Below are 27,335 nucleotides of genomic sequence, written 5' to 3' on the forward strand. Positions count from 1 at the left end.
TTGCGCTCTACTCGTACTTCTTCATCCATCTCCTTCCTTCCTGACTCTCATCTTCCTCTTCTATCTCACTCTCTTCAATCTTGCTCTCCTTTCTTTCTCTCTTCTCTTTTTCATTCTCTCTTTCTCTCACACTTGCACTCTCTCTCGCTCTCATTCTCTCAATATCTCGCTCTCTCAATCTCTTACTCTCTCACTCACTAACTATCGCACTCTCTCATTATCTCATTCTCTAACTCTCTCACTCGCTCTGTTCTCCAATAACAGATGAGGTGCCCGAGAATCTTCCTTTCCCTGACGGTAAAGAGGTCGTCCCCACAGAGAAAAATGACTTAAGCTACGCTGTCACAGGTAACTTACATAATTAAATCAATCAATGAATCAATCAATACATACTGTAAATGTATCTCAGTCAGTCAGTCATTCACTGCTTAGAGAGCCACAGTGTATGCTGGTGTTCCTCCTTTCTAAGAATGAAAGACAACCCCTGTTTTAGTGTGGGATACGATGACCCGTCCTCTAACTCCAGGGAATCACATCAGGCTAGCTAGATCATAGCTCTGTTTTTAAATGAGAGTGAGTGGGTGAGAGTTTAGTTCCACACAATCAAAGGCTTCTCATGGTTTTGTTTTTGATCGAGAAGCCTTTCACAAGATGGCTGCTCTATTATATTCCTTGTAAATGTAAATTAAACCTTTAACTAGGCAAATAACAGGCAGTGAGTTACACTAGCTTTACGTTGGTCCAAACAGAGAGCGTCTGCTGTGGCTGCAGAAATTTGACAATCACTGACTGTATTGGAAGATTACTGTATTATCAAGGCCTTTAGTTAAATAGCTGTAGCTTCAGAGAGCTTTGGAAAGCACACATAAAACCAAAGAGAGTCTCTGTCATGTTGTTTAGTAAAAAGAGAGCAGCACTACCAGACAGGTTTCTGCTTGAGCCAACTTGTGGTTTTGCCAGGGCAGTTATGTCCCACTGTGCACAGGCGTCAGTTCAACGTCTAGTTTTGATTTACATTTGAATGAGTTGTCAACTAACGTTAATTCAACGTGAAATCAATAAAACCATGTCATAGGATTTATAGTAGGTTAAAAGTTGGGTGAAAAAAAGACAAACATTCTCAAAATTCCTTGTTGATGACTTTTTGCAAATTCAATCGTTTTTACACGTTGATTCAACGTCATCACATATAATTGTTTTGTTGAAATGACGTGGAAACAACATTGATTCAACCAGTTTGTGCCCAGTGGGGTAGTACTGTTGAATCAATGCAGAAACAATGTGTTACCCAGGCTACAGTATACTAAGACTGTTCTAACATTGTGCTTTCTCCCTCTGATACAGAATACTAAGACTGTTCTAACGTTGTGTTTTCTCCCTCTGATACAGAATACTAAGACTGTCCTAACGTTGTGTTTTCTCCCTCTGATACAGAATACTAAGACTGTTCTAACGTTGTGTTTTCTCCCTCTGATACAGAATACTAAGACTGTTCTAACGTTGTGTTTTCTCCCTCTGATACAGAATACTAAGACTGTCCTAACGTTGTGTTTTCTCCCTCTGATACAGAATACTAAGACTGTCCTAATGTTGTGTTTTCTCCCTCTGATACAGAATACTAAGACTGTTCTAACGTTGTGTTTTCTCCCTCTGATACAGAATACTAAGACTGTCCTAACGTTGTGTTTTCTCCCTCTGATACAGAATACTAAGACTGTCCTAATGTTGTGTTTTCTCCCTCTGATACAGAATACTAAGACTGTTCTAACGTTGTGTTTTCTCCCTGATACAGAATACTAAGACTGTCCTAATGTTGTGTTTTCTCCCTCTGATACAGAATACTAAGACTGTCCTAATGTTGTGTTTTCTCCCTCTGATACAGAATACTAAGACTGTTCTAACGTTGTGTTTTCTCCCTGATACAGAATACTAAGACTGTCCTAATGTTGTGTTTTCTCCCTCTGATACAGAATACTAAGACTGTTCTAACGTTGTGTTTTCTCCCTCTGATACAGAATACTAAGACTGTCCTAATGTTGTGTTTTCTCCCTCTGATACAGAATACTAAGACTGTCCTAATGTTGTGTTTTCTCCCTCTGATACAGAATACTAAGACTGTCCTAATGTTGTGTTTTCTCCCTCTGATACAGAATACTAAGACTGTTCTAACGTTGTGTTTTCTCCCTGATACAGAGGATTCTATTACACCACCACCTACCTATGAAAGCCCATGGTACGAGGAGTATGACTACGGATATAGTGGTGGAGAGAGTATGTACACACACACACACACACACACACACACACACACACACACACACATTAAACTCATGCTTGTGTGGAATAAAGGTCAATATGACATGTACGCACACGAAATGAACTGTAACATTAACCCATGGCCAAATCTCCAATAGAAATCAGTTTTTAATTTCATTGGGACCCTGCAGTAAATTAAAGATTACATAGACACAATAAAGAATTGGACCACTACCACAGAGTCAAAGTAATGGGCCTACACTCTCTCATTCCCCACAAGAATGAACAAGAGACGTGTATAATTGTCAGACTGTTTCAATTACATGGTCTGTTATCTTCTTCATAAATTTGGGTTTAGCGAAACTTTGCCAGCTGAAGTTACAAACTGCAAAATAAGCAAAGTAATGGAATTGATCCTTTCTTCAAACACTGTTATGTTCATGGTTATGTGGCAAACATGAAGAAAGGGAAGAGGGGAAAAGTTGAAGAATGCTTTGTTCACACCTGTTGTGATGGATTATCTGTCAGATAGAATAGGGAATCATGACAGCTGTTGGTATTCTATCTGCAACGTTTTGAATGTTTCACATCTGAATATACCCCACAGTATTTACTCTAACCTGTAATGGGGAGGTGGGGAACATGGATTCACCCATTGAAGTTTTTCACTCCTTTGTTTACTACAGCAAAAAAACAGGAGGAGGAGGAGGAGAGGGAGAGACAAAGGAAAGAAAAGGAGAGAGAGGATAGAGGTATGATCTGTGATCTGTCTGTCTGTCTTCCATTATGTTCTGAATGACTGTGATCTATCTATACTGCCCATCATACAGTAATATTTGACATTACGTTTACTTTTTGGTAATTTAGCCGTAAGACTAAATATTTTTGGTAATTCTTATGCAGAGCGGCTAACAATCAGTGCATTCAATTACGGGAGGTAAAACAACCACACATTGCAACAAGTAAAACGTAGTAACACTGCAATGCCAAACGTTGTCCTGTCAAAGCTCCCAGACAATCAGATGAACATATGACCCACAGATAGAACATGTCATGTTACTCACAGATTCATGTACAGGAGGTTTATCAGTCACATGTGGTTTATGGTTCCAATAAAAGCCAAAAGAACGAAAACACAGATGTTAGTCTCTGCCTGGGCTTCACTTGCTAAGACTTGCAGACGAGGGACAAAAGTTAATTCTCTCCAGAACAGGACAAATCTCAACCGTAGAAATGTGTTGTGAAGGAAGGATGGTAGGGAAGAAAGGCCTGGGGTATAGTGGTAACCTGTACTGTTTGAATTATTTATGAGCTGGAGTGGAGCAGAGAAAGAGGGAGGGATTGGCCAGCCAAGAGAGGTTACAGTACTAACAGGAAAGATGAATGAAAAGAGAGAAAAAAACAAGATAAGGGATGAAAACAGAGGAGCATAGAGTCCCGGTTAGAGAAGGAAGGCAGAGATGGAGATCTAACCAACAGCTGTTGCCACATGTTCCGGTCTCTTTCTGTACCTCGTGCACTGTGACCAGGTTAGAACCACAGGAACTGTATAATCATAATATGGAACATTTGTCTATGTGGGATAGCCGTGGTGTGGGATTAACCAGTAAAGGGATGACAGATATACTGCATTTTCAGTGTGGGATAGCCAGGGTGTGGGATTAACCAGTAAAGGGATGACAGATATACTGCGTTTTCAGTGTGGGAGAGCCAGGGTGTGGGATTAACCAGTAAATGGATGACAGATCTACTGCGTTTTCAGTGTGGGAGAGCCGTGGTGTGGGATTAACCAGTAAAGGGATGACAGATCTACTGCGTTTTCAGTGTGGGATAGCCAGGGTGTGGGATTAACCAGTAAATGGATGACAGATATACTGCGTTTTCAGTGTGGGATAGCCGTGGTGTGGGATTAACCAGTAAAGGGATGACAGATATACTGCATTTTCAGTGTGGGAGAGCCAGGGTGTGGGATTAACCAGTAAAGGGATGACAGATACACTGCGTTTTCAGTGTGGGATAGCCAGGGTGTAGGATTAACCAGTAAAGGGATGACAGATAATCTTTAAGGATCCTTGAGGTTAAAAGTGTCTGTGATTAAAATCACTCAACTGAAACAGTCATAAAACGGGTTTGTACAGTGTGTCTGTCTGTCTGCCACTTTATGGAGTATTCATGTGAATTTAATCAGCACATTCCTGGATTTGGAGAGATAGAAACGAACCCAGAGGCATGTGGGTCCTCTGAGGCATTACTGCATTTGCACACACACACACACACACACACACACACACACACACACGTTTTCATTTGAGTTATTTAGCAGACGCTCTTATCCAGAGAGACTTACAGGAGCAATTAGGGATATGTGCCTTGCTCAAGGGCACATGGGCAGATTTTTCACCTAACTGAAAGGTTGCTTCTTCGGCTCGGGGATTCGAAGAAGCAACCTTTAAATTACTGGCCCAACACTCTTAACGAGCTCACGCACGCACGCACGCACGCACGCACGCACACACACACACACACACACACACACACACACACACACACACACACACAATCGATTACTGGAATGGTAGTTAGTGATTGACTATGGGTGCTCTTTAACAGAGAGAGCTCAGCAGAGGAGGGAGGAGGAAGATAGGGAAAAAGCCAAGAAGAGACCACCCGTATTCAAAGAGCCCAAAAGTAAGTCAACTACAACCATCCAATTACAAAAATACCTTTATCATCTCCATGTCATCTTCATATTCACAACTTTTGTAATCTGACTAGTATAATACTTCAATTTATTTGAGATAATCGGTTTCCAGAAACCATTAGCATACCTTATGATGTTTTCCAGTGTGGTTATGAATGTTTGTGAAGTGTGTGTGACTGAGATGTTTTCCCCTGGTGGCAGAGTGTCCTCCACTGGGTATGGAGTCTCACAGGATAGAATCAGACCAGCTGCTGGCCTCCTCCATGTCTCACCACCGTTACAGCCAGGGCAGGGCACGGCTCAACATGCAGGTAACCCTCATCCTTAACCCATACACACTAACCCCTCACACATTAACCCTAACCCTGAGGGTAACCCCTCACACATTAACCCTGAGGGTAACCTCTCACACATGAACCCTGAGGGTAACCCCTCACACATTAACCCTGAGGGTAACCCCTCACACATTAACCCTGAGGGTAACCCCTCACACATTAACCCTGAGGGTAACCCCTCACACATTAACCCTGAGGGTAACCCCTCACACATGAACCCTGAGGGTAACCTCTCACACATGAACCCTGAGGGTAACCCCTCACACATTAACCCTGCGGGTAACCCCTCACACATTAACCCTGAGGGTAACCCCTCACACATTAACCCTGAGGGTAACCTCTCACATATTAACCATGAGGGTAACCCCTCACACATTAACCCTGAGGGTAACCTCTCACACATGAACCCTGAGGGTAACCTCTCACACATGAACCCTGAGGGTAACCTCTCACACATGAACCCTGAGGGTAACCTCTCACACATTAACCCTGAGGGTAACCTCTCACACATTAACCCTGAGGGTAACCTCTCACACATTAACCCTGAGGGTAACCCCTCACACATTAACCCTGAGGGTAACCCCTCACACATTAACCCTGAGGGTAACCTCTCACACATTAACCCTGAGGGTAACCTCTCACACATGAACCCTGAGGGTAACCCCTCACACATTAACCCTGAGGGTAACCCCTCACACATTAACCCTGAGGGTAACCTCTCAAACATTAACCCTGAGGGTAACCCCTCACACATTAACCCTGAGGGTAACCTCTCACACATTAACCCTGAGGGTAACCCCTCACACATTAACCCTGAGGGTAACCTCTCACACATTAACCCTGAGGGTAACCCCTCACACATTAACCCTGATGGTAACCTCTCACACATGAACCCTGAGGGTAACCTCTCACACATGAACCCTGAGGGTAACCTCTCACACATTAACCCTGAGGGTAACCTCTCACACATTAACCCTGAGGGTAACCTCTCACACATTAACCCTGAGGGTAACCTCTCACACATGAACCCTGAGGGTAACCCCTCACACATTAACCCCGAGGGTAACCCCTCACACATTAACCCTGAGGGTAACCCCTCACACATTAACCCTAACCCTGAGGGTAACCCCTCACACATGAACCCTGAGGGTAACCTCTCACACATTAACCCTGAGGGTAACCCCTCACACATTAACCCTGAGGGTAACCCCTCACACATTAACCCTGAGGGTAACCCCTCACACATTAACCCTAACCCTGAGGGTAACCCCTCACACATTAACCCTGAGGGTAACCCCTCACACATTAACCCTGAGGGTAACCTCTCACACATTAACCCTGAGGGTAACCTCTCACACATGAACCCTGAGGGTAACCCCTCACACATGAACCCTGAGGGTAACCCCTCACACATTAACCCTGAGGGTAACCCCTCACACATTAACCCCGAGGGTAACCTCTCACATATTAACCCTGAGGGTAACCCCTCACACATTAACCCTGAGGGTAACCTCTCACACATTAACCCTGAGGGCAACCCCTCACACATTAACCCTGAGGGTAACCCCTCACACATTAACCCTGAGGGTAACTTCTCACACATTAACCCTGAGGGTAACCCCTCACACATTAACCCTGATGGTAACCTCTCACACATGAACCCTGAGGGTAACCTCTCACACATTAACCCTGAGGGTAACCTCTCACACATTAACCCTGAGGGTAACCTCTCACACATTAACCCTGAGGGTAACCCCTCACATATTAACCCTGAGGGTAACCCCTCACACATTAACCCTGAGGGTAACCTCTCACACATTAACCCTGAGGTTAACCTCTCACACATGAACCCTGAGGGTAACCCCTCACACATTAACCCTGAGGGTAACCCCTCACACATTAACCCTGAGGGTAACCCCTCACACATTAACCCTGAGGGTAACCCCTCACACATTAACCCTGAGGGTAACCCCTCACACATTAACCCTGAGGGTAACCTCTCACATATTAACCCTGAGGGTAACCCCTCACACATTAACCCTGAGGGTAACCTCTCACACATTAACCCTGAGGGTAACCCCTCACACATTAACCCTGAGGGTAACCTCTCACACATTAACCCTGAGGGTAACCCCTCACACATTAACCCTGATGGTAACCTCTCACACATGAACCCTGAGGGTAACCTCTCACACATTAACCCTGAGGGTAACCCCTCACACATTAACCCTGAGGGTAACCCCTCACACATTAACCCTGAGGGTAACCTCTCACACATTAACCCTGAGGGTAACCTCTCACACATGAACCCTGAGGGTAACCCCTCACACATTAACCCTGAGGGTAACCCCTCACACATTAACCCTGAGGGTAACCTCTCAAACATTAACCCTGAGGGTAACCCATCACACATTAACCCTGAGGGTAACCTCTCACACATTAACCCTGAGGGTAACCCCTCACACATTAACCCTGAGGGTAACCTCTCACACATTAACCCTGAGGGTAACCCCTCACACATTAACCCTGATGGTAACCTCTCACACATGAACCCTGAGGGTAACCTCTCACACATTAACCCTGAGGGTAACCTCTCACACATTAACCCTGAGGGTAACCTCTCACACATTAACCCTGAGGGTAACCTCTCACACATTAACCCTGAGGGTAACCTCTCACACATGAACCCTGAGGGTAACCCCTCACACATTAACCCCGAGGGTAACCCCTCACACATTAACCCTGAGGGTAACCCCTCACACATTAACCCTAACCCTGAGGGTAACCCCTCACACATGAACCCTGAGGGTAACCTCTCACACATGAACCCTGAGGGTAACCCCTCACACATTAACCCTGAGGGTAACCCCTCACACATTAACCCTGAGGGTAACCCCTCACACATTAACCCTGAGGGTAACCCCTCACACATTAACCCTGAGGGTAACCCCTCACACATTAACCCTGAGGGTAACCCCTCACACATGAACCCTGAGGGTAACCTCTCACACATGAACCCTGAGGGTAACCCCTCACACATTAACCCTGCGGGTAACCCCTCACACATTAACCCTGAGGGTAACCCCTCACACATTAACCCTGAGGGTAACCTCTCACATATTAACCATGAGGGTAACCCCTCACACATTAACCCTGAGGGTAACCTCTCACACATGAACCCTGAGGGTAACCTCTCACACATGAACCCTGAGGGTAACCTCTCACACATGAACCCTGAGGGTAACCTCTCACACATTAACCCTGAGGGTAACCTCTCACACATTAACCCTGAGGGTAACCTCTCACACATTAACCCTGAGGGTAACCTCTCACACATTAACCCTGAGGGTAACCCCTCACACATTAACCCTGAGGGTAACCCCTCACACATTAACCCTGAGGGTAACCTCTCACACATTAACCCTGAGGGTAACCTCTCACACATGAACCCTGAGGGTAACCCCTCACACATTAACCCTGAGGGTAACCCCTCACACATTAACCCTGAGGGTAACCTCTCAAACATTAACCCTGAGGGTAACCCCTCACACATTAACCCTGAGGGTAACCTCTCACACATTAACCCTGAGGGTAACCCCTCACACATTAACCCTGAGGGTAACCTCTCACACATTAACCCTGAGGGTAACCCCTCACACATTAACCCTGATGGTAACCTCTCACACATGAACCCTGAGGGTAACCTCTCACACATGAACCCTGAGGGTAACCTCTCACACATTAACCCTGAGGGTAACCTCTCACACATGAACCCTGAGGGTAACCTCTCACACATTAACCCTGAGGGTAACCTCTCACACATGAACCCTGAGGGTAACCCCTCACACATTAACCCCGAGGGTAACCCCTCACACATTAACCCTGAGGGTAACCCCTCACACATTAACCCTAACCCTGAGGGTAACCCCTCACACATGAACCCTGAGGGTAACCTCTCACACATTAACCCTGAGGGTAACCCCTCACACATTAACCCTGAGGGTAACCCCTCACACATTAACCCTGAGGGTAACCCCTCACACATTAACCCTAACCCTGAGGGTAACCCCTCACACATTAACCCTGAGGGTAACCCCTCACACATTAACCCTGAGGGTAACCTCTCACACATTAACCCTGAGGGTAACCTCTCACACATGAACCCTGAGGGTAACCCCTCACACATTAACCCTGAGGGTAACCCCTCACACATTAACCCCGAGGGTAACCTCTCACATATTAACCCTGAGGGTAACCCCTCACACATTAACCCTGAGGGTAACCTCTCACACATTAACCCTGAGGGCAACCCCTCACACATTAACCCTGAGGGTAACCCCTCACACATTAACCCTGAGGGTAACTTCTCACACATTAACCCTGAGGGTAACCCCTCACACATTAACCCTGATGGTAACCTCTCACACATGAACCCTGAGGGTAACCTCTCACACATTAACCCTGAGGGTAACCTCTCACACATTAACCCTGAGGGTAACCTCTCACACATTAACCCTGAGGGTAACCTCTCACACATTAACCCTGAGGGTAACCCCTCACATATTAACCCTGAGGGTAACCCCTCACACATTAACCCTGAGGGTAACCTCTCACACATTAACCCTGAGGTTAACCTCTCACACATGAACCCTGAGGGTAACCCCTCACACATTAACCCTGAGGGTAACCCCTCACACATTAACCCTGAGGGTAACCCCTCACACATTAACCCTGAGGGTAACCCCTCACACATTAACCCTGAGGGTAACCTCTCACATATTAACCCTGAGGGTAACCCCTCACACATTAACCCTGAGGGTAACCTCTCACACATTAACCCTGAGGGTAACCCCTCACACATTAACCCTGAGGGTAACCTCTCACACATTAACCCTGAGGGTAACCCCTCACACATTAACCCTGATGGTAACCTCTCACACATGAACCCTGAGGGTAACCTCTCACACATTAACCCTGAGGGTAACCTCTCACACATTAACCCTGAGGGTAACCTCTCACACATTAACCCTGAGGGTAACCCCTCACATATTAACCCTGAGGGTAACCCCTCACATATTAACCCTGAGGGTAACCCCTCACACATTAACCCTGAGGGTAACCCCTCACACATTAACCCTGAGGGTAACCCCTCACACATTAACCCTTAGGGTAACCTCTCACACATTAACCCTTAGGGTAACCCCTCACACATTAACCCTGAGGGTAACCCCTCACACATTAACCCTGAGGGTAACCCCTCACACATTAACCCTTAGGGTAACCTCTCACACATTAACCCTGAGGGTAACCCCTCACACATTAACCCTTAGGGTAACCCCTCACACATTAACCCTGAGGGTAACCCCTCACACATTAACCCTGGGGGTAAACCCTCATCCTCTAATCTCTAAAACGGTATGGTTTCCAGGCTTCAGAGGATGAGGAGGACATGCGTGGTGGTGCGTGGTGTCCTAACCAAGAGGACAACATTCACTGGTTTGAGATTGACGCTCGCAGAGCAACAGAGTTTACTGGGATCATAACACAAGGGCGAGACTCACGCAATGAGTAAGACACACACACACACGTCAGCGCATGTTTTATCTATAGATTTAAATAAAATGGTGACTAAATTTTGTGTTCCAGGAGTGACTTTGTGACATCGTACTATGTGCAATTCAGTAATGACAGCAGAGAATGGACAACCATGAATGACGGTTACTCTGACTGGGTGAGTCTGTTAGCCTCACAGCTACACTGTTTCAAATTAGGCTTTTGTCAGCTTTGCTCCCAAGCTGCCAAGCAGGGTTCAATCTAATCCTCTCTTCATGGGGCGTACATGTTTACTGTGTCTGGCCATTGAGTCCTATATTTCTCTCTCTCTCCATCTCTTTACCTCGTACCTCTGCTCTCTCTCGCTATCTCTCTCTCTCCATCTCTTTACCTCTTACCTCCTCTCTCTCTCTCTTGCTATCTCTCTCTCAATCTCTCTCTCTCTCCAGTTGTTCTTTGGTAACTCTGATAAGGACACCCCAGTGCTGAATCAGTTAGCTGAGCCTATACTAGCTCGCTACATCAGAGTCATCCCTCAGAGCTGGAACGGCAGTTGCTGTATGAGGCTGGAGGTGCTGGGATGCCCACTGCCTGGTGAGTCACACACACACACACACACACACACACACACACACACACACACACACTCATGCTGTGTGTTTGTCTCCTCAGACCCCACCAGTGCCTACCAGAGGTTGCAGAATGAGGTGACTCCAGTCCAGTACCTGGACTTCAGACATCACAACTACTCAGATATGGTCACGGTGAGATGGTGATGAGTACCACCTTCATGAACTGGATTCAGGTCTAATGTTACAAATGACTTCAACACTGTCTTGACACTGATGATTGGTTAAAATCAGATGTGTTTGGCTGTAACAAAGTCCTGCACAGACTGTAGGTCTTCAGAACCAGGGTTGGTGACCTCTGCTTTCCACTGTGTCTCTACTGTAGCTGATGAAGTCTGTGTCTGAGGAGTGTCCCAACATCACCAGTATGTACAGCCTGGGCCGCAGCTCCAATGGACTAGACATCGTGGCCATGGTGATATCAGGCAACCCCACAGAACACGAGATAGGTGGGAAGAAACAAATACTGTGTCTTTCACAGAAAGCTCTGTACTTGTGTCCTCTTTAGCATGGAAAGACTATGACGATCTGTGTTTTTCCCCCTTAGGTGAGCCAGAGTTCCGATACACGGCTGGTCTCCATGGAAATGAGGCGACAGGGCGGGAGATGGTTCTTCTTCTGATGCAGTACCTTTGTAAGGAGTACAGAGACGGCAACCCCAGAGTGCGCCGCCTGGTGGAGGGAATACGTACCCACCTGGTGCCCTCTCTGAATCCTGACGGACAGGAGAAGGCCCTCATAGCGGTTAGTACTGGGCACTATACATGGTATTACCGTCTGTACCTCCTTTACTCTTCCAGGGTGCAAATGTGTTTTTCTTAAAGAAAAAGAAAGTTAGGTGCCAGACAGTTTCTGATTTAGCCAACTTGCTGTAGGCAAGTATTGTTGCATGCAGGAACAGTCTGGCACCCAACTTTATTTTTCTTAAAAGAAGATATTTTAAACAAGACTAGACACATTCAAGCAAATCCTAAGGCGTTCTGTAAGGACGTTTAGTCGGGTTCTCTCCATAACATTGTGTCCCATTGCCACCTCAGGGTTCAGAGCTGAGTGGTTGGACCACAGGCCACTGGACGGAGGACGGCCATGACATCTTCCACAACTTCCCTGACCTGAACAGTGTTCTGTGGGAGGCAGAGGACAAGGGTATGGTGCCCAAACTGACCCCCAATCACCATGTCAAGATCCCTGCTGACACAGTGAGGGACGACAAGGTGTGTGGAGGGAGAGGGGATGTGGAAGAGGAAGGGGCGGAAGAGAGGGGATGAAGACAGGAGAGGGAGAAAAAGGAAGAAAATAAATGTAGATGTGTGAAGAGCAGAGACATAAGTCCTCTTTCTCTGTCTATCGCCTCAACATGACAGCTGCTGTTTGTTCTTCTTGTCCTGCAGATAGCTGTGGAGACTCAAGCCATCATCTCGTGGATGGAGAGCCACCCGTTTGTACTGGGGGCCAACTTCCAGGGAGGGGAGAGGGTAGTGGCCTACCCCTACGACAACCATCGCCTAACCAAGGCCGCCAGCACCAGCGAGAGAGACAGGGCACACAGCCGCAAGAAGAGACAGTACGATGCGCTTACTCTCTCTCTCTCTCTCTCTCGCCCACTCCCACCCTCTCTCTCTCCCACTCTCTCTCTTCCTGATTTCTCTCTTTTTGGCAGAGCAATAATGACATGAAACCAAAAAAACTATCAACTAAATCTAAATCATTCTTCTAGGTACGAGGATGAGTATGACAGAGGGGCAGATTGGGATAGAGGCTACGACCGTGAGGAGCCAGAGGATGATGATAGAAACAGGGGATACCAGGAACCAGAAGAGGACCGGCGGAACAGGGGATACCAGGAACCAGAAGAGGACCGGCTGAACAGGGGATACCAGGAACCAGAAGAGGACCGGTGGAACAGGGGATACCAGGAACCAGAAGAGGATCGTTGGAACAGGGGATACCAGGAACCAGAAGAGGACCGGCAGAACAGGGGATACCAGCAGCCGGAAGAGGACCGGTGGAACAGGGGATACCAGCAGCCGGAAGAGGACCGGCAGAACAGGGGATACCAGGAGCTGGAGGAGGAGTGGAGGGGGCATGGCTATGGACACAGGGAAGAGGAAGAGGAGGATGACAGAGGGGGACATCAGGAAGCAGAGCCTGAGGATGAACCCAGGGCCACGGCAGACGCCTCCTTTTTCAGGTGTGTAGCCTGAAGGTAACCACAGGTCAACAATTAGATTATCTTACATATCTGACTATCTGAGTGTGTGTGTGTGTGTGTATGTGTGTGTGTGTGGGGCCATCAGGTGGTTGGCTATCTCCTACGCCTCCACTCACCTGTCCATGACATACACTTCCCACGGCTCCTGTCACGGCGATGACATCACTGGCGGCGTCGGAATCATCAACCGCGCCAAGTGGAAGCCCATCACAGGAAGTGAGTACATAGTCAAACCGACAACATCCCTTTTCATTACATTGTTGTCTGCTGTTCAATAAGGAATTTGTTACGATAGTCAACATTACATTCAGTAGTTCAACAAGGTTAAACCGTGTAATGAAACATGAATCAGTCATCAGAGTAAAGTACCCTCTTTTGAGGATAATGCCACTCTCTGGTGGCCAATAATTGCTACCTTTGTCTCTCCCTCGTCCCTTTCTCCTTCCCATCTCTCCCTCCCCCCTATCCTCCTCCGTCCTCAGGTATGAATGATTTCAGCTACCTGCACACTAACTGTCTGGAGCTGTCAATGTTCCTGGGCTGTGATAAGTTCCCCCATCAGACTGAGCTGGTCATTGAGTGGGAGAAGAACAGAGAGGCCATGCTCACCTTCATGGAGCAGGTAATCACACACACAATTTACCAAACACACCTAGTCATGGAGTGGCTGTATAGTGACCGTGACCTTTTGACCCCTGGTTTTCACTTCACCCAGGTACATCGTGGGATCAGGGGCGTGGTGAAAGACGAAGAGGGGAACCCCATCACTAATGCCACAGTGTCTGTAGAGGGGGTCAACCATGATGTCACTACAGGTGGGTACAGTGTCTGGCTGCATGTCAGCCATACCCCATACTGCCTCCTGCATTACTGCTTAACATATCAGTGTAGCCATGCACCACCATATTGGCAGATTCATGAAACTTCAGGTGAGCACTATTGGTAACAGCCTGCTGTCCCTTTGCCCCTGAACAAACCAAAATCACTCCAGGAGCCTGCTATCCTCACTGCGTGTGCAGTCTAACCCCTCTCCTCCCTCCACAGCTGTAACAGGGGACTACTGGCGCTTGTTGAACCCAGGTGAGTACCGTGTGACGGTGCGGGCAGAAGGCTTCACCCCCCTGACCAAGCTGTGTGTGGTGGGCTACGAGCCAGGGGCAACTACCTGTAGCTTTAACCTGGCCAAGTCCAACTGGGACCGCATCAAACAGGTGGGTATTGCTACACCTACAATTAGGTTACCTATTAGCCCTTTGAGAGCCAATGAAGCGCTATTTAAATGCTATCAATTCATCAACAGATCATGGCCCTGCACGGCAACAAGCCCATCCGCTTGCTCAGCCACGGTGGAACACGACGGAACACCGCCTCCAACGGTAACAGCCGTTTGGTGCATAACAATGGCGCTGCCGCCAATGAACCTGAGATGAGTCGCATGCGCCAGCAAAAGCGGAGGCTCGGCCGCCTCCGTCGTCTACGACAACAGAAACTGATGAGATCGACAACGACTTTGCCCCCGACAACCACACCGGTTCCCACAACAACAAAAGCGGAGCCCACCACTGCCTGGTACGACTCGTGGCTCATAGGAGAGGGGCAAACATCGGCGCCAGAAGGTTTCACAGACTCCATCTTGGATTACAACTACGAGATCGACGATTACTAAGGGTAACACCAAGACCTTGTTCCAATACATCCTTCCGCCCCACTTCCTTAAAATAATCAAGGTAGGGAAGGAAGAAGTTGAACAGGACCAATTTGTCAGTCAAGCCCAGACTGTTAACTCAATTCCTGGACAATAAAGTGACCCCTTGAAAATCTGAATAGACTGGATATGTTTAAGCAATATGGCTTAAACTCCAATAACTCCGGTAGGATAGATTGACTCTCCCCCTCCTATATTACTGAACCCATTCATTCTTTCATATCTACAAATGGGCCACAAGAAGCGTTTAGGTATATTTACAGAAACTCAAAAGGAACAATGATGTTGAATAGTCAGGCACACAAGCTAATGTCAGTGTTCTGTAGAACTGCTCGAGTAGGTCTTTTGATACGAAGTTCAACACAAATAAATGTCAGTACTGATATCTGGGAAAGTCCTTTTACACCAATTCAAGGCCTTCCTAGAGAATGTACTTCAGAGATCATCTATATGTGCTGGTTGTAAATTAAACATATTTTACCACCTCCACCCCTGAAGAGTAAAAACAAAGAAGCAAAGTTTTTCTTAGAAAAGTGTGGATTTATTTACATTATTTTCACCCATGACAGCAAAACCATAATACCGACAGACATTAAAATGTTAACTTTACAAAATGTTAGTTGAAGGTTGAGAGAACGAGAGAATTTCTGAAATGTTCCTCATAACGTAGCGGAGGAAAGTTATTTTTTCAATGAATAAAGGCTCATTTACGTACAGCATTTGTGTTTTGTTCTTCTTCATGACATTATCTACCGTACTAAAATGGAAACGATATGTGTTGACAAATACAGGAGTCTGGGCGCCGGCACACAAACAAAGCGCTTCATTAGACAGTCCGTTCCATCACAATTATTTTCACACCACACACACACCTTTCATTAGCAACACGTTTCCTTTCACTCAAACAGTACTGGGATGACTGCACAGCATCATTGAACCTCCATATATATATGAAATGACTGATATCTTTGCTGATCAAGAGAAACCAATGAGAGACTTCAGCAGACACTTTACAAACATTTTGATAGTGTACAACCTGATTCCATTTGAGGACCAGGGCAAGGGGCTGAGGACTGAGTGAGTGTTGCTCCTTCAGTGGCTGATGTTCATCTCACTCTCCTCGTCATCACCAGCAGAGAAGGAAGAGAAGCGGATTGGCTCACACCCCAGAGTCCGGAGGTTGACCAGGCAGGCTGTCTGAGTGCTGCTGAACTCTGGGATAGCCACCAGGAGGACTTCCTGACCTTCAGCACCTAGGGAGGGTGGGGCATGTAACTGGTCATTAGACTACACCCCATGTCACCCATGCAACTACAGTACACCAGTTGCTAAAACATATATAGATCGCAAAAGATCCCATACAATGTACACTGAATAAAACATTTTAACAGAACATGTGACCAAGTGTTGGTCTCATGTTTCATGAGCTGAAATAAAAAATGTTGCATACAAAGTGTTTACATCCCTGTTAGTGAGCGTTTCTCCTTTACCAAGATAATCCATCCATCTGACAGGTGTGGCGTATCAAGAAGCTGATTAAATGGCATGATCATTACACAGTTTTGTCACACAACACAATGCCACAGATATCTCAAGTTTTGAGGGAGCGCGTAATTGGCATTCCGACTACAGGAATGTCCCCCAGAGCTGCTGCTAATTGAATGTTTTTCTCTCCCATAAGCCACCTCCAATGTTTTAGAGAATTTGGTAGTATGTCCAACCGGCCTCACAACCACAGACCACATGTAACCACACCAGTAAAGGACCTCCACATATGGCTTCTTCACCTGCGGGATCGTCTGAGACCAGCCAACCGGACAGCTGATGAAACTGGGTTTGAACTAGAGGTTGACCGATTAATCGGAATGGCCGATTTCAAGTTTTCATAACAAATCGGAAATCGGTATTTTTAGGCGCCGATTTGCCGGGTTTTTTATTTATTTATTTTTTTACACCTTTATTTGATCTTTATTTAACTAGGCAAGTCAGTTAAGAACACATTCTTATTTTCAATGACGGCCTAGGAACGTTCTGCCTCGTACAGGGGCAGAACGACAGATTTTTAACCTTGTCAGCTCGGGGGATCCAATCTTGCAACCTTACAGTTAACTAGTCCAATGCTCTAACACCGGATTACATTGCACTCCACGAGGAGCCTGCCTGTTACGCGAATGCAGTAAGCTAAGGTAAATTGCTAGCTAGCATTAAACTTATCTTATAAAAAACAATCAATCAATGACTGTCATTGCTCCAATGTGTACTTAACCATAAACATCAATGCCTTTCTTAAAATCAATACACAAGTATATATTTTTAAACCTGCATATTTAGCTAAAAGAAATCCAGGTTAGCAGGCAATATTACCAGGTAAAATTGTGTCACTTCTCTTGCGTTCATTGCACGCAGAGTTAGGGTATATGCAACAGTTTGGGCCGCCTGGCTTGTTGCGAACTAATTTGCCAGAATTTTACGTAATTATGACATAACATTGAAGGTTGTGCAATGTAACAAGAATATTTAGACTTAAGGATGCCACCCGTTAGATAAAATACAGAACGGTTCCGTATTTCACTGAAAGAATAAACGTTTTGTTTTCGAGATGATAGTTTCCGGATTCGACCATATTAATGACCTAAGGCTCGTATTTCTGTGTGTTACAACTAAGTCTATGATTTGATAGAACAGTCTGACTGAGCGATGGCAGGCACCAGCAGGCTCGTAAGCATTCATTCAAACAGCACTTTCGTGCGTTTTGCCAGCAGCTCGTCGCTGTGCTTCAAGCATTGCGCTGTTTATGACTTCAAGCCTATCAACTCCCGAGATTAGGCTGGTGTAACCGATGTGAAATGGCTAGCTAGTTAGCGGGGTGTGCGTTAATAGCGTTTCAAACGTCACTCGCTCTGAGACTTGGAGTAGTTGTTCCCCTTGCTCTGCATGGGTAACGCTGCTTCGAGGGTGGCTGTTGTCGATGTGTTCCTGGTTCGAGCCCAGGTAGGAGCGAGGAATGGGACGGAAGCTATACTGTTACACTGGCAATACTAAAGTGCCTATAAGAACATCCAATAGTCAAAGGTATATGAAATACAAATCGTAGAGAGGGAGAAATAGTCCTATAATTCCTATAATAACTACAACCTAAAACTTCTTACCTGGGAATATTGAAGACTCATGTTAAAAGGGACCACCAGCTTTCATATGTTCTCATGTTCTGAGCAAGGAACTTAAACGTTAGCTTTCTTACATGGCACATATTGTACTTTTACTTTCTTCCCCAACACTTAGTTTTTGCATTATTTAAATCAAATTGAACTTGTTTCATTATTTATTTGAGGCTAAATTAATTTTATTGATGTATTATATTAAGTTAAATAAGTGTTCATTCAGTATTGTTGTAATTGTCATTACAACAAATAAAGAAATAACATTAAAAAAAAATTGTTTAAATACTGCCGATTCATCGGTATCGTCTTTTTTGGTCCTCCAATAATCGGTATCGGCGTTGAAAAATCATAATCGGTCGACCTCTAATACAGATTACATGTCTTTTCCCCCTGCCATTTTGATAATGGGCCATTCTAATCTAAAACGAATGTTAAATATTGGTAAAGACAAGATTAAATTGGAGAATAGTCTGATGGGTGAAAATATGATCACTTGATGAGAGAACAACTGTGCAGCCTGAGGCAAGGAACAGAGCGCAAGGTTTTTTTTCTACTTTCTCAAATCAATAGCCTATAGTCGCACCATGCAGTCCGTATATGTTGATTTCTAAGGTTTGTATCATTCACAACTAAAGTTGCCAAATAACTAAATCTAGCATATAGGACCTGTTTCAAATGATCACTTTTATGCTCAATATATTTCACTTCACATGCAAACTCACTCTGCAATGAAAAAAAAAATATCCATTCTATTTTATTCAGCTAAATTCAAATTATATTCTTCTTACTATAAAATCATATAACAAAAATGGCAAGGGACTTAAACATATATTGTCAGATAAATGAACACGCCTACAGTATGATGCATAGCCAGATAACATAGGCCTACAGTAGAGTAGGCCAACTCCTATTCTATTTACCGGAAATACACAAAAGTATTTGGACACCCCTTTAAAATTAGTGGATTTGGCTATTTCAGCCACACCCGTTGCTGACAGGTGTATAAAATTGAGCACACTGCCATGCAATCTCCATAGCCAAATATTGGCAGTAGAATGGCCTTACTGAAAAGCTCAGTGACTTTCAACGTGGCACTGTTATAGGATGCCATCGTTCTAACAAGTCTGTTTGTAAAATTTCTGCCCCGGTCAACTGTAAGTGCTGTTATTGTGAAGTGGAAACGTTTAGGAGCAACAACGGTTCAGTGCAGAAGCGCGTAAAAATAGTCTGTCCTCGGATGTAACACTCACTACCGAGATCCAAACTACCTCTGGAAGCAACGTCAGCACAAGAACTGTTCGTCTGGAGCTTCATGAAATGGGTTTCCTTTACCGAGCAGCCACACACAAGCCTAAGATCATCCATACACAATGCCAAGCGTCGGCTGGAGTGGGGTAAAGCTTTACACCATTAGACTCTGGAGCAGTGGAAATACGTTTGAGTGATAAATCACACTTCACCATCTGGAAGTCCGATGGACTAACCTGGGTTTGGCGGATGCCAAAGTGTAAAAAAATTATAATAATATCATAATGTTTCTTCAGACCTGACCAAAATAAATCAAGGATTTGTTGTGATGGTGAACATTCAACTATTTTATTCAACACGCATCAGCTGGCGTGTATGTGTGGAAGCCTGGAGATGCTGAACGTGCTTATCTTAATTCACGGTAAATTACTGAGAGACAGGCAGTCTTTCGCATGACAATAACCAGATGACAAAATTTGATGACTTCCACAGCCCTAATGTGGGACAACATTCCACAATCAACAGCCTGATCAACTCTATGTGAAGGATATGTGTCGGGCTCCATGAGACAAATGGTGTTCACACCAGATACTGAATGGTTTTCTGATCCACACCCCTACCTTTTTTTAAGGTATCTGTGACCGACAGATGCATATCTGTATTCCCAGTCATTTGAAATCCATAGATTAGGGACTAATGAATTTATTTCAATAGACTGATTTCCTTATATGAACTGTAACTCAGTAAAATCTTTTAAATTGTTGCATGTTACATTTATATTTTTGTTCAGTGTAGAAAGGACTGGCAACTGTCAACTATCAGTGTGTAATACTGGACCAGCACAGTGCAATGCTCCAATGTGAATAAACAGTCATGCCAGGTTTCCAGTAACGGTAGGGACTCACCTGTGATGCGTTTGGCCTGGTAGGAGGGGGCGTTGCCACTGAAGTAGACATGAGGACATTCCTCCAGGATGAAAGGGTCCTTCAGGTAGAACGGATAACACCCTGAGAGAACAACACCAGATAAGCCATGTACCTTAGTCTACAACCGGAGAGAGTGTGTGTTCTTACCCAGTGGGTCAGGTATGAGGTGTGTGTGTTCTTACCCAGTGGGTCAGGTATGAGGTGTGTGTGTTCTTACCCAGTGGGTCAGGTATGAGGTGTGTGTGTTCTTACCCAGTGGGTCAGGTATGAGGTGTGTGTGTTCTTACCCAGTGGGTCAGGTATGAGGTGTGTGTGTTCTTACCCAGTGGGTCAGGTATGAGGTGTGTGTGTTCTTACCCAGTGGGTCAGGTATGAGGTGTGTGTGTTCTTACCCAGTGGGTCAGGTATGAGGTGTGTGTGTTCTTACCCAGTGGGTCAGGTATGAGGTGTGTGTGTTCTTACCCAGTGGGTCAGGTATGAGGTGTGTGTGTTCTTACCCAGTGGGTCAGGTATGAGGTGTGTGTGTTCTTACCCAGTGGGTCAGGTATGAGGTGTGTGTGTTCTTACCCAGTGGGTCAGGTATGAGGTGTGTGTGTTCTTACCCAGTGGGTCAGGTATGAGGTGTGTGTGTTCTTACCCAGTGGGTCAGGTATGAGGTGTGTGTGTTCTTACCCAGTGGGTCAGGTATGAGGTGTGTGTGTTCTTACCCAGTGGGTCAGGTATGAGGTGTGTGTGTTCTTACCCAGTGGGTCAGGTATGAGGTGTGTGTGTTCTTACCCAGTGGGTCAGGTATGAGGTGTGTGTGTTCTTACCCAGTGGGTCAGGTATGAGGTGTGTGTGTTCTTACCCAGTGGGTCAGGTATGAGGTGTGTGTGTTCTTACCCAGTGGGTCAGGTATGAGGTGTGTGTGTTCTTACCCAGTGGGTCAGGTATGAGGTGTGTGTGTTCTTACCCAGTGGGTCAGGGCTCGAGGTGGCAATGCCTCCTTTGGTGGAATATTGTGCCCCCTCAGTTTGTATCCCTAATTCTGTCCCACAATCTGCCCCCTCTGTCACGCTCAACCGATTTGTTGTGTATGCTTCATTCAAGCAACTCCCTTGCACGCATCACACGTACATCAAACACATTTTACCAGTTGAAAAAAACTGTAGAAGGTTGGGGTCAATTTGACCGTTTGGGTTTACTTTCAAAGTTACGTCCTACGAATAAACTATTTTCACTGAGCAGCTGGATGGAATTTAGCTAATGTTAAGTTAGGTAGGTAACTGATAGCCACTTTATAATATCCACCATGCTTCGCCATGGCACAACGGCAGGATTGGATCAAAGCAGCGGGGAGGGGGAGAAGCCTGTCAGAGGCCAAGGCCACCGAGCCGACGCTAATCACCGAGGCCAAGGCCGCCGAGCCGACGCTAATCACCGAGGCCAAGGCCGACGAGCCGCCGCTAATCACCGAGGCCAAGGCCGCCGCTAATCACCGAGGCCAAGGCCGCCGAGCCGACGCTAATCACCGAGGCCAAGGCCGCCGAGCCGACGCTAATCACCGAGGCCAAGGCCGCCGAGCCGACGCTAATCACCGAGGCCAAGGCCGCCGAGCCGACGCTAATCACCGAGGACAAGGCCGCCGAGCCGACGCTAAATCACCGAGGCCAAGGCCACCGAGCCGACGCTAATCACCGAGGCCAAGGCCGCCGAGCCGCCGCTAAATCACCGAGGCCAAGGCCGCCGCTAAATCACCGAGGCCAAGGCCGCCGCTAAATCACCGAGGCCAAGGCCGCCGAGCCGACGCTAAATCACCGAGGCCGCCAAGCCGACGCTAAATCACCGAGGCCAAGGCCGCCGAGCCGCTGCTAAATCACAGAGGCCAAGGCCGCTGAGCCCAGCAGCAGAGGCACCTGCGCAACTGTCTTGCTGCCTGGTGACATAGGAGGTAACCAACCCGAGGGGCCTGCAGCCACCAAGACAGAAACTAGCTGCAGCACCGCCAGGTTACTACAAGCACCGACGCCTCCGTTAGTGCCCGATGACCTTGGTGATGAGGAGCCAGTGCAGGTTTGTCTGGGGAAATAACCAACCGCCTGTACTGTGGGAGAAAACGGGCATTTTGTAGCACGTGGTTCAACGGCAGAGAGTGGCTGGAATATTCCTGCAAGGAAATACAAGCACATGGACACCCCCGCTCCAAGCAACTGGCAAAGAGTAGTGAGTAGTAATCTGAAAGAATACGTGGTCAAAACTACAAGAGGATAATGAGAGGGAGTACAAAAGACTGCTTTTCAGCACTCTGGATGCTGTACTGGGAGAAATGTCAGCGAGATTTAACGAACGAAACAGACAACTTGTTGAGGCCCTGTGTGCCTTGCACCCAGAGAATGAAACCTTTATGGATGTGGAAATGGTGAAACCAGTGCTGGACTTAATCTCAGGAGACTTTGTGGAAACTCTAAAAGCAATGCCTACTGTGATGATGGCATTGTAGCTGGGATTAACATTTGGAGCATCCATGGCAACTTGCAAGAACTATTTTTCAACATTGAAAAATGTATTCAGTGAGCACAGACGGAGCATGTTGCACAGGAGGAAAGCGCAGCTGATTCAACTGGCATTTGAGAAGGATCTTACAAGCAAATTCCGGGGGGGAGCGGAACGAGAGACTGCTGAGGAGGTTCAACACAGCATCGAGGCGCCTGCAACTCTTTTGAATCTGGGTAAGAACAGACAGCCTGGCTTGCATTATTTTGTTATTTGCTAGCTTTTGGAAATGCGTGGCAAATGTCAGAAATAGGCATGATTTTCTTTATTGGCGTTGCTGCAAAGTCTACTGCTTGATTTCTGTGATGTGAATGGAAATGTTTGGTTTGTAATATAATCAGATTATTTTTAATGTTGTTTTATATGGTAGAAGATGTGCTTTGCATTACATTGATGAGGGTGGGCAGACCATGACCAATGGTTGAGTAACGATGTAGCTCTGTTATCATACGCAGCGTAGTACGACACTTGTGGGAAGACAGCTTGGTAGCTGCGTCCAGCTGCATTGTACTGATAAGTTGTGGTAATGCATTGTATATTATTGTTTGCTTTCCATGATTGGAAATGTATTGTATTGGCATGGGAAGTGATATTACAGTAATTAGCTACTGTTTTGCATTGATGGGTATTGTGCATGTAGCTGTGTAGCGTTGTCATAACTTGTAATTTCTCGAGCCGGTTATGAATTGTCCATGTTTGTAAAGCAGTGCAGTAGCCTGTATTCCTGCAACAAGACAGCCATGCGTGGCTGCAAATACATTGTGTGTAATTATACTATGGATTATTATCCATCCTGTGTTATCAGCAAGTCAAAATAGTTGTGCCCCTTTAGTCATTTCTGATGCCCCCTTGCTGAGTTAATCCTGACGCCTAGCCGGTGACAGGTGCAGTAGGGGCGAGGTGTGTGTTCATACCCAGTGTGTCAGGTGCAGTAGGGGCAAGGTGTGTGTTCATACCCAGTGTGTCAGGTGCAGTAGGGGCGAGGTGTGTGTTCATACCCAGTGTGTCAGGTGCAGTAGGGGCGAGGTGTCTAAGCCTCAGTGTATTCTCCAGTATCTCCAGGTGACTGTCCATGCTGCTGTACTTCTGGATGTCTTTCACATTCTGCCCTGACGTCCCCAGGATCCTACGGCACACAGGGAAGACCTTTGCATTGGCTCCTTACACACAACTTCACATGACAGACAACCCAACTTAAACCTAGCTAGCACATATCTGTAGTACAAAGGGCATCAGGAAATACATTAGCTAGATTAATGTAAAAGGTTATGGCCATAACAAAATCCCATTTGAAAACAGTGACCACATTACTCTTCCACAGAAAATGCTTTGTGAAGTTGGTCAAAACAAACAAAATGTTTCCAAGCCCTAGGTCCAGAAGCCCCAAGGTTGTTGAGACTCACCTCACCCCGTCCAGGGTGGCCTGGTGTGGGTTGGAGGCCAGCTGCAGGGTGGGGTAGGTGGAGGAGAGGGGGAACATACAGTGGTGTAGGGGCTGCTGGGGCAGGGTATAGTTAGTAGGATCATACTGGCCCGGCATCACATCCACTGGAACTGACGACTAGAAGAGAGGAGGACACACTTCAGATAACTGAATGAATGGCACATTCTATGGCAAACTAAGTAAATATTGCCCAGGCTGTGACATCCCTGGTGTAGGTGGTAGGAATCTCTGGAACTCACCACCAGCTGCATCAGCATCTCATCCAGCAGACGCATGGCATCCACAGTGCCTGCCTGGGTTTTCTTAGTCAAGTATTTAGCCTGGAGGGACAACACACAGTTAGGAAAACATCACACACACACTGGACAGTTCAAAATGAACCAGTAGCCTCTAAGTCAAGACATTTCTACTATAAGGATTTGATAAGTGTAAGCGACGGTAATAGCTCACTTTCTCATCAACTGAAATGAATGGATGTCACAGCTAAATAAGTTCCCTCACCTTGGTGGATGCATCCTTGTCCTGTGTGCTTTGGCTCAGAAGGTTCCCGGCCAGTAGGACCCTGGAGATTGTCGATGCACCACTCTGCTCCCCCTGGTCACCTAGGTGACCCGTTACCATGTCAACAAGCAGCTGTAAAGCCAGCATACTGTCTGCATGACTACCGCCCAGACCCAAACCTGACAACAGCAGCACAAACCTACACACAACATAATATATTAGTTTAGTGTTGTCACAATACCACATTTTCCTTGGCAAAATAGAAAAAGCAGACTCTACGCTTTGGTCCTTTAAAACCTACTTTTGTTAAATATTGTGTGCTATAGCTCGTAAAATAAACAAATGCGACTCTGGGTGACAACACAAGGCTGTTTAATCCAACATTACGACTGTTTTCCTCTTGAATTTAGGTCCGCTTCCTGTTAAGTTTCCTTTGCTTCCTTACTTTGTAGTGTTGTGATACTGGTACACTACTAAAGTTTGACATTTCACAAGGTTAGGTATGGTGTGTGTGTGTGTACCTGTCTGAGTTGAGGGTGGTTCTGGGGGACTGCGGGGGGAGGTCAGCAGTACAGAAATCATCCACTGTGAATTTCCCATCATTCTTTTCTGCACCATAAATAGCAATAACACTACCTAAGAGAGAGAAAGGAGAGCGAGAAACAAATAATAAAAACAACAAAACAAAGGAGGCGGTCATAAATACTACATGATCATGAGAACTGAGACAAGCTTGTCTATCCTGATACAATAGGTAGAAGGTACAGAGGAGACAGAAACCTGTGACAAACTTGTCCACGTCAATATTGCCCTCTAGTTTGATCCTCTGCAGCTCGTCCTCCAGTATCAACTCATCTGATTCGCTGATGTATCTGGTGCGCGGAGGCTGGGGCAGCAGATTGTGCTAAGAGAGAGATGTAGTTGAAGAGTTACTACCAGAACCAGTATACAGACTTTGGCAAACAATCCTGTTTGTTTCATGACAATCAAAGTCTGATTTTATGTTAGCAACCTCTTACTTCCTCACTGATTTCCTTCAGAATGGATGGCTGCAGTTCCATGTGCTTGAACAGGGTTCCCACAATGCAACACTGCTCACCCATCTGCAGATCACACAACTTCCTGATCCGTACATCTGCACCTGACAGGGAGAGAGTCAGGACAGAGTTAACTCTCAGCAAGGTATTGGTGTATGAACTGTTGCAGCAAATTGGAGAGCTAGGTGTCAACCCTGCACTTACCCCATTTCTGCTGGGCCCTCTCCGTGAGCAGGGGGCTCATCTGCATGAGTCGTGTGGCGTAAATGTGCGCATACTGGCGGTTGAAGCTGCGCTCCCCCAGCTTGAAACGCTCAGAGCAGGGTGAGTATGCCGGCTTGACCCTGTCAAACACAGAGGGCTCCTGGTCCTCGGAGCCAGGACGACACAACAGAAGAGAACAGGAACCCTCCTGAGGGGCGCTTACCTCAGAGAACATGGCTGCCTGGGAGACAGTTATTAAGTTACACATGATATGGGATCTTGCATTGCAGCTGTAATGAGCACGGTATCCTTGCTAGTTGTGGTAGTTTGAACAGGGCTTAAACACAGTCCATATGCCATCTCCACAACTGCTAGCTAAAACTCAACTCAAGAATAGTTACATTGTTACAATGATTGTAACCTGATCTGCAAATGTGAGTGTGGTTATTAACGTTAGCTCGCTAATACTTTAGCTTCCGTTAGTTAGCTACCTAAGCTAGCTGCTAACGTCTTGTTGTTGCCAACAAAAGCAGTGTCCTGCGAAAACAGAAAAACGTCAATGCGTTAAATAAAGTATTTACATTACCTTTATTGGCCTTTTATTCGTGACAAAAATGCGATTTTGTTGAAATGCACGTTTACTTGTGGAGAGGAGTTTGTTCTTTCAAAAGACCATAGCATAGATATCTCCCGCTAAATGTGACTGTTACCCGGTGCGTGCGTCGACGTTGCACAACGTCTTACGTAACAGACAAAACATTCAGACATGTTTGTAAGGTCAAAACTGAGTTGAGTTCTTGAACGTCTTATTATACGTCCTTTAAACCAGGGCTCTCCAACCCTGTTCCTGTAGCTACCGTCCTGTAGGTGTTCACTCCAACCCTAATCTAT

At 46.1% G+C, this 27,335-nt stretch overlaps 2 protein-coding genes across 3 annotated transcripts in view; one reads left to right on the plus strand and one right to left on the minus strand.

The window, feature by feature from the left end:
* The window catches only part of LOC139545088 (inactive carboxypeptidase-like protein X2), a 33,430-nt gene extending 17,323 nt beyond the window's left edge, over nt 1–16,107 (plus strand). The window contains exons 5-23 of the mRNA XM_071352486.1: nt 265–348; nt 2,194–2,271; nt 2,943–3,008; nt 4,867–4,944; nt 5,159–5,268; nt 10,721–10,860; nt 10,939–11,023; nt 11,295–11,439; nt 11,518–11,609; nt 11,800–11,923; nt 12,022–12,218; nt 12,512–12,688; nt 12,866–13,038; nt 13,192–13,665; nt 13,772–13,902; nt 14,169–14,308; nt 14,402–14,501; nt 14,731–14,897; nt 14,987–16,107. Of these exons, the coding sequence (XP_071208587.1) occupies nt 265–348; nt 2,194–2,271; nt 2,943–3,008; nt 4,867–4,944; nt 5,159–5,268; nt 10,721–10,860; nt 10,939–11,023; nt 11,295–11,439; nt 11,518–11,609; nt 11,800–11,923; nt 12,022–12,218; nt 12,512–12,688; nt 12,866–13,038; nt 13,192–13,665; nt 13,772–13,902; nt 14,169–14,308; nt 14,402–14,501; nt 14,731–14,897; nt 14,987–15,352 (2,927 nt within the window). The 3' untranslated portion in view covers nt 15,353–16,107. The remainder of the gene's footprint in view (nt 1–264; nt 349–2,193; nt 2,272–2,942; nt 3,009–4,866; nt 4,945–5,158; nt 5,269–10,720; nt 10,861–10,938; nt 11,024–11,294; nt 11,440–11,517; nt 11,610–11,799; nt 11,924–12,021; nt 12,219–12,511; nt 12,689–12,865; nt 13,039–13,191; nt 13,666–13,771; nt 13,903–14,168; nt 14,309–14,401; nt 14,502–14,730; nt 14,898–14,986) is intronic.
* Nucleotides 15,911–27,236, minus strand: pold2 (polymerase (DNA directed), delta 2, regulatory subunit). Of its 2 annotated transcripts, none has more exons than XM_071352489.1 (11): nt 27,031–27,236; nt 26,445–26,685; nt 26,223–26,344; nt 25,984–26,107; nt 25,725–25,839; nt 25,204–25,402; nt 24,942–25,022; nt 24,662–24,819; nt 24,257–24,384; nt 20,706–20,807; nt 15,911–16,644 (listed from the first exon to the last, which is right to left on the minus strand). In XM_071352489.1, the coding sequence occupies exons 2-11, from the start codon at nt 26,677–26,679 to the stop codon at nt 16,484–16,486; spliced, it is 1,425 nt and encodes a 474-aa protein (XP_071208590.1). In that variant the 5' UTR covers nt 26,680–26,685; nt 27,031–27,236; the 3' UTR covers nt 15,911–16,483. The 2 variants fall into 2 exon arrangements, with proteins under 2 accessions (XP_071208590.1, XP_071208591.1); XM_071352490.1 differs by having other exon boundaries at nt 26,445–26,681; nt 27,031–27,229.
* Nucleotides 27,237–27,335: the final 99 nt, after the last annotated feature.

The sequence above is a fragment of the Salvelinus alpinus genome, chromosome 19 (assembly GCF_045679555.1).
Source record: "Salvelinus alpinus chromosome 19, SLU_Salpinus.1, whole genome shotgun sequence".
Lineage (NCBI taxonomy): Eukaryota > Metazoa > Chordata > Actinopteri > Salmoniformes > Salmonidae > Salvelinus > Salvelinus alpinus.